At 48.1% G+C, this 9,888-nt stretch overlaps 1 protein-coding gene across 9 annotated transcripts in view; it reads right to left on the bottom strand.

Moving 5' to 3' along the window:
- Nucleotides 1-1,829: 1,829 nt before the first annotated feature.
- Hectd4 (HECT domain E3 ubiquitin protein ligase 4) overlaps nt 1,830-9,888 on the bottom strand; it is a 188,671-nt gene continuing 180,612 nt past the window's right edge. For 5 of the 9 annotated variants that reach the window (XM_038345151.2, XM_038345153.2, XM_038345155.2 and 2 more), the window contains exons 73-76: nt 6,813-6,976; nt 6,136-6,334; nt 5,780-6,002; nt 1,830-3,988 (exon numbers count right to left, since the gene is read on the bottom strand). In XM_038345151.2, coding sequence (XP_038201079.1) covers nt 3,852-3,988; nt 5,780-6,002; nt 6,136-6,334; nt 6,813-6,976 — 723 coding nt within the window. In that variant the 3' untranslated portion in view covers nt 1,830-3,851. The remainder of the gene's footprint in view (nt 3,989-5,779; nt 6,003-6,135; nt 6,335-6,812; nt 6,977-9,888) is intronic. The other 4 variants (XM_038345152.2, XM_038345156.2, XM_038345159.2 and 1 more) reach the window with 1 other exon arrangement.

Below are 9,888 nucleotides of genomic sequence, written 5' to 3'. Positions count from 1 at the left end.
GCAGTATTGGCATTTCTTCATAGAACCCCAACGACCACTGCACTCCTGGACTGATCCTAACAATTTTTAAACATCTCTGTCTTTTGGTTCTCCACAAACTAACTTCTATTCATCTTTAAACCACTTTAATGCTAACCTTCAAAGCCTGTCTTTTGTCCCCTCAGGTTGTTTGTGTCTGTTGTCTACTTCCTGCTTAGACTCACTCACCAAGTCAGGATAGGCAATCAGCTGGCACTTCCCCAGGTCTTTCTTTTAGGACAGCTGAAAGCCCCTACGCCCCTCCCCCCCCCCGCCAATCTGCTTGAGATTCTGTTCACAGCCCCCACCCTTTTCTTTCTTTCTTTTCTTTCTTTCTTTCTTTCTTTCTTTCTTTCTTTCTTTCTTTCTTTCTTTCTTTCTCTTCTCCTCTTCCTCCTCCTCCTCCTCTCCTCTCTCTCTCTCTCCCCCCCCTCTCCTCTTTGTCTCTCTCTCTCTGTCTCTCTCTCTTTCTTTCTTTCCTTTTTTGAAGACAGGGTCTTTACATAGCCCTGGCTATCTGGGAACTCAAGAGGGATCCACCTGCCTCTGCCTGGGATTAAAGGTGTGTGCCACTTTGCCATGTTGCTTTTTAAAATTGAAACGGGAAACAGCCTGAGTTCTAAGAATGTTTCCTTCAACTCAGTCATTTTACATGGGCTGGCCTTGTTCAGAAATCTTGACCTAAGATCAAGCACCTCACAGATGTTTCATTGTTCTGTACAGCAGATGTGCGCCCCTGGTCCCATTGTCTTCCAGTCCTCATCAGAGACCTTCATAGTGGAGCCTCCCAGCAGAAAGGCCTGTGCACACCCAGGGGAGTTGCTCTCCCAGTCACTACTGTCCTGGCTTCTTTCTGGGACCAATGCCTCAGATGCTTGAGGTGTTACAGGTGGATGCTTCATTCTGCTCTTGCAGACCTCACCTTGCTGGCTGGGTTGGGGCTGTCTTTGATGTCTCTCATGTGGGTCCTGATGAACAAGCATCCTTTTCTACTGGTTTTTCACCCAGTATAGCTGCCGTGGATACATGGTGCAGAAAACCAAAAAACTTCAGGGTCACACTGCATGACCCAGATTACATGAGTGTCTCTGCCCTAGGGTGCTGTAGAACACCTCCCTGTGTCCCAGACGTATTCTCCATCTGAGGGCATCTCCAGCACTGGGTGAGAAGCCTTCTGAATGTGCTTTGTAAGGAGATGATACTGCAGAGTGGGGAGTCCTTGCTGTGCCCGAGTGTGAGCAGAGCGGTGAGTGAGTGCTGGCTTGTGCTATTTCCAGTGACAGGATTAGGAGAGACAAAGCTGCTTGGTTGGCACCCACATGGGTCCTTTCTGTCCCTGTGATGAAGATGTATTTAGGAATCTGAGGATGACCATGGAGCGGTAGGAGGAGACAAGCAGGTTACAACAGAATTGGGGTTCCTGGGATGGGTGGTCGCTGTTCAAGAAGCTCTAGATTCACTGCCACTCCAAGAAGGACTGTTTAGAAACAGCCAAATGCTTCCAGAGTAATAGTTGGCTCTGGAAAAGCCCCATGCCAGGCTCCAGAGCAGATGAGCTGTCAGGACAGAGTGGGGAGCATATGCAAGGATAGGCTGAGCTCTGACCGTGACTCTACCATTCCACGTGGACCAGGAAGGGGGTGTTCATAAGCTAATGGAATGAGGATCACATCAAGTGCAGAGAGACTCTGCTAACTACAAATGTTAATTCCTAGCCACTTGTGACATTAGGGATCAGAGCCATCTAGCAGTGCCAACCTGTGAGCTTACTCAGCAAGAGGACATGATCACACACTCTTAGGGTCAATCAGTTAGATGAAGGTTATTTATTGGTGTGACTTTTTCCTGTAGTGAGCTTCCTTTACACAGCATAGTGTAAATGGCATCAGACTGAATGGGAGTCTGTTAACGCAATCATAAATAATTATAATAAATATACATCAAGTAACTTTACAGCACACATTGTTCAGGGCCAAAGTTGGGATCTGTCTGAACCTCAGTGTGCTCTCTAGGAGAAGCAGCTGAGTTAGCAGCAGATATCTCACTCACAGCTGTCATTTAATCAAGGAATGGGCCAAATAAGCTTCCAGAACCCTCCTGAGGAGGTAGCTGACAGAATCCCAAGTCCATTCGTGGGAAGAGGATTGAAGGGAACCAAGAATTTGAGGGTACAGGGATAAAAACCCACTTTAGTAAATTCAGAGGCTCCTTCCTTCTGTAGAATGCAGTCAGGATCCTTAAGGTCGCTGGGGTGGTCCCAAGCAGCGACCACTATCTTCATTATGAGCAGGACTTACTTGGGTACTCCCCTTCAAGTGAGTGCTGCAGCCCAGTGACTGGTGTGGCAGTCACACTGAGCTGGGTGTATCTCTTCCTCGGATGGGGTTGGGTGGGGGTCTTTTCTGTAATGGTCCTCAACACATTTCCTAAGTGTAACAGGGAGGAGATGGATGCTGGCATGCCAACCCTAAAGCTTGCACACTTTCCAGCAGGCCAGATGCTGTGGAGAGGAGTGTACTCTCCTTACCCTCCTCAGGACTTCTGTGTGCACAGTATCATACAATAGCTACAGCACTGCCATTCTGTGATGACTGGCAAGGCCTAAATGACTGTCCAACAGGTGGCATGTACTGTTCTTGAACAAAGTACCATTGGACAAAGACTTATTTAGGGCACAGATGCACTGGGGTAGTAGATGAACCTGCAGGCAGCTCTGCCCTGGCACACACACACACATACTTGGGGTGTGAAGGGTGCTGGGCAGATCAGTCAGGGCACAGAGGAATCCCCTGCAGTCTCCGTCTGGGTCACTGATACAGCCCTTACTGGGCAGAGGCACCTCAGTATTTAAAGACGGGTTGTAACCCTTCCCTGGGTTCCTTCCAGCACTGTGCTGAGGAAGGGCCGTCTTTGAGCACAGAGTGGGGCAGGCTTGAATCATATGCTTTCCTGTGCAGTCAGTGTAGAAAAGACCCATTCAGCACCATCCTTCCAGCTTGCTGTCTTTTCAACTCCAACCACCAGGAGGTACCCAACCTGTCTCTATGAACTAAGGCCTGGAGTAGCCCCTGGGTGTCTGCTCCTGAGGAGTCATCAGAGGAAACTCAGCCCAGGGGCCCTGAAGAGACAGGTGGCAGATAGGGCTGTCTGAATTGGGAGGAAACAAGGGGCTTCTGTGGGCTTTTACAAAAAAAAAAAAAAAAAAAAAAAGGAAAAAGGAAAAAAGAAAAACAAACAAACAAAAAGCTACGGCCAGGAATACATGGTAAAGCAGGAAGGTGAACACATGAGCTCCCTGTATGTCTCTTGCATGTTTGAGCACTAGCTCAACCATTTCAAGATGGAAGAAGGGAGGTCTGCAGAAGGTGCCTCTGGGAGAGATGCCAGCTCAGAGCAGGAGGGCAGGACTGGCCACACACATTTGTGGAGATACTCTGTAGAGAGAACAGAACACTTCATGTGGCTGAGGTCATCTCACCCCCAGCTTTCCACTGGTGACTCTGTGATGAGGAACCAGCTGGAACCTTGTGGCATCAGAATCTGATAGCCACCAAGGACAGTGTCCAGGAAGATCAAATTAGACACAAACTGTCTGCAAACTAAACTATCCTACAAATGTACCACAAATAGGCAGCAAAGGAACAGACCCTCACAAAACGGACACATACAAAAGATGTCTTCCAGGTGGCTCTGGGACACTGACGAAAGTTCAGAAAAGCAAAATGTCGCCAGCTTCTCACTCAGAACCCTGGAGGGATGTGCCTGCACTGGCAAGCTTCCCAAGTCGGCAGAATGGTGCCTTGGTGATAGCCTAACCTTCCGGTTCACTCCCATCAGCCACTTAGGGGGTCTTCTCGGTAGTGAATGGCACAGCGCAGCTTCTCCAGCATGATCTCCAGGGAGGAGTACTGGGGAAGCTTGATCATAAACATGCAGGTCTCCACTCGGATGTAGCGGGAGTCGGGGGGACCTAGAGAAGATACAACACCCACTTTAGAGGGCTGGAGACAGGCTGGCCTTTTTGTTTTTTTTTTTTTTTTTTTTTTTTCTTTTATTCCAAGTTTCTCATGTCAGCAAACAAACTTTTTTTTTTTTTTTTTTTTTTTTGGATATTCAGAAATTTTTTTTTTTTTTCTCATGGTTTATTTTTTTTTTATATTTAAAAATTTCCATCTCCTTCCCTCCTCCTCCCCCCCTCCCTCCCCTCCTTCTCCCCTTTCTCTCCCCTCCATCTCCCCCTTCCCTCCCCTCCCCTCCACCCATACCTCCCCTCCCTCCCTCTCAAGGCCAAGGAGCCATCAGGGTTCCCCACTCTATGCTAAGACCAAGGTCCTCCCAACTCCCCCCAGGTCCAGGAAGGTGATCGACCAAGCTGAGAAGGCTCCCACAGAGCTCGTCCATGAAGAAGACAGGCTGGCCTTTTTGGCACCCATTTGTTTATTTGACAAATGCTCTGTGTGTGCATGTGCGTGCAGGCACACTGTGTGTGTCTCTGTGTCCCTGTGCATGTGTGCTTGCATGTCTGGAGGACAGAGGATAACTCTGGGTTATTCCCAAGGAGCAGGCTGGATTGGTTACAGTGAGCCTGTCTCTGTTTCTCCAGAGCTGGGACCACAAGTATGCCACCGTGCCTGGCTTCAAAAAAAAAAAAATTTTTTTTTTTTTTTTTGTGTGTGTGTGTGTTGTGTTCCACATGTCATCAGAAGACAACTTATAGGAGTCAGCTTTCTCCACCACATGGGTCCCAGGGATAGAATTCAAGTCAGGCTTGAACCATCTTGCTGGCGGCCCCTAACCAGCCTGTCTTCCTTCCTTTCAAAATGTGAGTTCCATAGGTTAAACTCCTACTGTCTTACAAGTACAGTAGTAAAAATCCCCACCTGTCACACTACAGTTTGATTCCCCAACAGGAGGCAAAGTTATCCTTTTGACTGGGAATGGTGGTATACTAGTTTACACCTATAATCCTAGCACTTGGGAGGTAGGGGCAGGAGGATCAGAAGTTCAAGGTCATTTTCAACTACATAGTGAATCTGAGGCCAGACTCAAACAAAAGATGCTGTCAAAAAAATCAAAACAGAAATTATCAGTTTCTGCATTTGAAAGTTTAGAAACTAGGCATGTGCCTCAGAGGTATCTAGTCTCCCTAGCTCATGGGGGTTTAATTTCTAGTAGAACTAAAAATAAAATAATGGTAAGAAATTTAGCCTGGCGGTGGTGGTGCACGCCTTTAATCCCAGCACTCAGAAAACAGGCGGATGGATTTCTGTGAGTTCGAGGCCAGCCTGGTCTACAAGAGCTAGTTCCAGGACAGGCTCCAAAGCCACAGAGAAACTCTGTCTCGAAAAACCAAAAAAAAAAAAAAAAAAAAAAAAAGTGAGTTCCAGGACAGCCAAGGCTATAGAGAAACCATGTCTTGGAAAACAAAAACAAAACAAAACAAATTTAAAAGGAAGGAAGCGAGGGAGGAAGGAAGGAAGGGAAATGAAAGGAAAGGAGGGAGGGAGGGAAGGAGGGAGGGAGGGAGGGAGGGAGGGAGGGAGGGAGGGAGGGAGGGAGGGAGGGAGGGATGGAGAAAGGAATTTAAAGCTATGGCTCCTTGGCTTTCTTTAAAATGCTGGATGCTATGCAGCATCAGGGCTGGATGGCAACAGGACTCACCAAGCCTCCCCCTTCACATATAAATCATGGTGTGTGGGGTCACTGTTTTCCACAAGGACCTAAAGGTCCCACCTAGAACAGGAGCTGGGAAGGGCAATACCTGCTGTGCCATCTGGAGGGGCAATCTTCATGGGGTATGGTGGCACATGGGCTGTGTCAGGGCCCCCATCCTTGCAAGGGCAGGTGAAGGGGATGCGTTCCTGGTTGCAGGCAAACTTGATGAACTTGCACAGCTCCTCCTGAGTGAATGTCTCCAGAGCCCCCCAGAAGAGCTCTATGTGCTGGTCTGTCTCCATCAGCCCCACCTGGTACATGGTGTGAGCCTGGGGAAGAAAGGCCAAGGTGTGAGCAGGCCTGGCCCAATCCCAGGCGGAGGGGTAGGACTTGTGTGTGAGCCAGAACACAGAGCAACTGTGGCAAAGGCAGAGTGCTGAGACAGGCCTGAAGGCTGCCTACCTTTAGGAACTCTAAGTTAATGTATGGGAGGCCACAGGTCCGCAATTCCATCTCCAGTGGGCTGAGGGTGGTGAGCAACTGCAGGGGGATGATGGAGCCTAGGCCAGCACGCACAGCTGTCACACACTCCACATTCTGTAGCTCACGCAACCGCAGACTCCGGATGGCTGCCGCGTAGATATCCTTGTTCTCCCAACTGCTGGGTTGAGGACCAACAGTGAGGGGTGGGGAGAGTGGTGGCACAGCTCTTGGGCCTAAGGACCACACCTACATAGGCGGTTAAGCCCTGGCTTCAGTGGCTCACCTCTCTCCTTCAGAGCTGTGTGGTTTCTCTATCATCCTAACATTGCGACCCTTTAACACAGTTCCTCATATTGTGGTGATCTCCAACTATAAAATTATTTCTGTTGCTATCCAGTAACTCTAATTTCCCTGTTATGAATTATAATGTAAATATTTGATATGTAGGATAGCTCATATATGACCCCAGTGAAAGAGTCATTTGACTCTCAAAGGGGTCATGACCCACAGGTTGAGAACTACCACCTTAAGGAAAGTCTTTAAATTGAAGATCATCTTTTCTTTGTGCCTAGTGTCCTTCCTCCTATCTTATGCCCTCCCCTACGGACACCCACCTCTTACTGGTGTGGTTCACCCCCACCATGTCACACACTCACGCCACAGGGATGTGCCGGCCACGGCTGCACAGCTCCACCTCCTCGCCAGTCATGGTCAGGTAGGTAAACCGGCAGCAGGGTTTGGGACCTTCAGGGCTCTCAGTGGCCAGATGCTGGGAGGCAATCTCGGCACACAAGGCCTCCAGCTCACTCTCGTCGTTGATCTGCAGGGCACAGGCAGGGTGAGGCTGACTGATGCACTGCTGCCAAGCCCCTTACCAATGGCAAACATTGGCATAGTCAAAGGCCCATGAGAGGTCTTTTGCCAGTTTCCACTAGTTCAGGGCTGTGCCTATATTGCGGGGCAGGCTCATGGAACTCAAAGTGAGGCTGTCTGGAGGGCAGCCCTCTTCCCCGAGTGCATCTCTTGATCCTTCCATCCACTTCCAGGGACTGCTGCCACTTTCTAGCAGTCTGAGGCAAGAGCTTGCTAAGCTGCCTTATTTGATGTGTAGCCCAGACAGACCATGAACTCTTAATCCTCCCAAAAGTCTCCCAAGTAACTAGGATTAAACACCTGCTCTAGACACCTGGCCTAAGACTGACTTTATTTTTTTGGTCTGGTTTATTTTGTTTGGGACCAGGTCTCATTATGGCCTTGAACCACCCCACCCCCCACCCCCCGCCCCCGAAGCTGGAGATGATCTCTTGAGTTTCATGCTTCCTCCTCCAAAGTACCAGGGTTCTGGTGTGTGCTTCTGAGACTGATTTTTTTTTATTGTGTATGGGTGTTTTGCATGCATCTATGTCTGTACATAACATGCATGTACTGCCCAGAGGGAAGGGCATGCAGGCAGGAAGATGGAATCGGATCCCTGAGACTGGAGTTACTGATGGTTGTGAGCTGGCAAATGAACCCAGCTCCTCTGGAGGAGCAGCCAGTGCTCTTACCCACTTAGCCATCTCCCCAGCCTTTAAAAAGCTGGTCATGAACTCAGAGATCCAACTGCCTCTGAGTACTGGGAATAAAGGTGTTTGATGTGAGACTGAGACTTGATGACATCAGTTGAACTCCTTGATTCCGTCCTGCCTAAAGTCAAGTCATTATGTTTTTTCCCCATGATTAAAATGTTTATTTTTATTTATTTATTTATTTATTTATTTATTTATTTATTTATTTTGGTTTTTCGAGACAGGGTTTCCCTGTAGTTTCTAGAGTCTGTCCTGGAACTAACTCTTGTAGACCAGGCTGGCCTCGAACTCAGAGATCCGCCTGCCTCTGCCTCCCGAGTGCTGGGATTAAAGGCGAGCGCCACCACCGCCCGGCTGATTAAAATGTTTTGATGTGTACGAGTGTTTTGCCTGCATGTGTCTGTACCACGTGCTTGCAGGAACCTGCAGAAATTGGAAGAGGGCACTGAATCTCCTAAAACTGAAGTTACAGCTGACACGTGGTACCAGGAATCATGTCCTCTGGAAGAACAGTCAATGTTCTCAACCCCAGAGTCATCTCCCTAGCCCCTTTCTGAGAATTTCAAAATCAGATTTATTTATGGAGGGGGAAGGCACCTGGTGGCAAGCACCTTTACCTTTTAAGCCATCTTGCCAGCCATTAAGTATATACATGACTCCACACGTCCACACCCCATCCCTTGGCCCCAAGACAAGGTTTCTTTGTGTAGCCCTGGCTGTCCTGGAATTTACTCTGTAGACCAGGCTGGCCTCAAATTGATGTTCCTGCTTCTTGTCTCCTGATTGCTGGGATTAAAGGCATACCACCACTGTCTGACATCTATGACTTTTGAGAGTGAACATTTTTGTTTTTGTAATGTTCTTTAGTTGGTTGGAGCTGGGCTTTCTGTCACTTGCTACCAAAGAGTTATGACTTAATTCTCTCCCAAGAAGATGTACATACTGGGCTACAAGGGACATGACAAGATTTGACCTGGGGAACCAGCCTACAGCTGAAGGCAGTGACAGTGGGGTCAGGGTCAGAGTCTATCATCCATCCCCAGCAGTGAGCACCCACTTAACAACCTGTGAGCATGGTTCTCTCTCTACCACCTTGCTTCTGGAGATCAAACACAGATGGTGAGGCTTGGTGAAAAGTGCCTTATCCACTGTGCCATCTCACAAGCCCAAGAGTACTTGTTCATTAGAGGCATTAGTATTTCTATAGGTCCTGCCTAGCTTGTATACCACTGCTTGTTCCGGCCCCTTGCTCCCACTTAGAACTTTAGGATGCCTTCAGTAAGCACTGTCTAGTAGTCACATTGTGGTGGTTTGAATAAGAATGGAACCCTTATACAGCCTGGGGGTGGTAGTGTACACCTTTAATCCCAGGACTCAGGCAGAGGCAGGTGGATCTCTGAGTTTGAGGCCATTCTGGTCCACAGAGTTAGTTCCAGGACAGCTACAGCTACACAGAGAAACCCTGTTTCAATAAACAAAACAAAACAAAAGAGAGAGAAAAGAATGGTCTCCATAGGTTCATGTATTTGAATGCTTAGTCATCAGAGAGTGGTACCATTTGAGATGGACTAGGAGGTTTGGACTTGTTGGAGGATGGGGAAACTTTAGGGTTTCAAAAGTTCAGATTAGGACCAGTTCCCTCTCTGCCTGTGGATCAGGATGTAACTCTTAACTACCTCTCCAATGCCATATGCCTGTCTGATTCCTGCCATGATAATAATGAACTAAGTCTCCAATTAAATGCGTAGTCTCATAGTCTCATAAGGAGTGGCACTATTAAGAGGTGTGGCTTTGTTGGAGTGGGTATGGCTTTGCTGGAGGAAGTGTGTCACCGTGGGGGCAGGCTTTGAAGTTTTCTATGTTCAGGATACTGCCCAGTGTCTTAGTCAACTTCCTGTTGCCTGCAAGATGTAGTATTCTCACGTACAGTTCCAGCACCATGTATGCCTGCATGTCGTCATGCTTCCTGCCAAGATGATAATGGACTGAACCTCTGAAACTGTAAGTGAGCCACATTAATTAAACGTTTTTTTTCCAAGAATTTCCATCATCATGATGCCTCCTCACAGTGATAGAAACCTTAATTAAGTCAGTGTTTCTTTACAATGACTAAGACACACACATTCCCAGCCCACAGTGGGTGTATTCCTGGGACCCTTCAGAT

Source organism: Arvicola amphibius, chromosome 10 (assembly GCF_903992535.2).
Source record: "Arvicola amphibius chromosome 10, mArvAmp1.2, whole genome shotgun sequence".
In the NCBI taxonomy this organism is placed as follows: domain Eukaryota; kingdom Metazoa; phylum Chordata; class Mammalia; order Rodentia; family Cricetidae; genus Arvicola; species Arvicola amphibius.
This window is presented reverse-complemented; position numbering and strand designations above follow the sequence as displayed.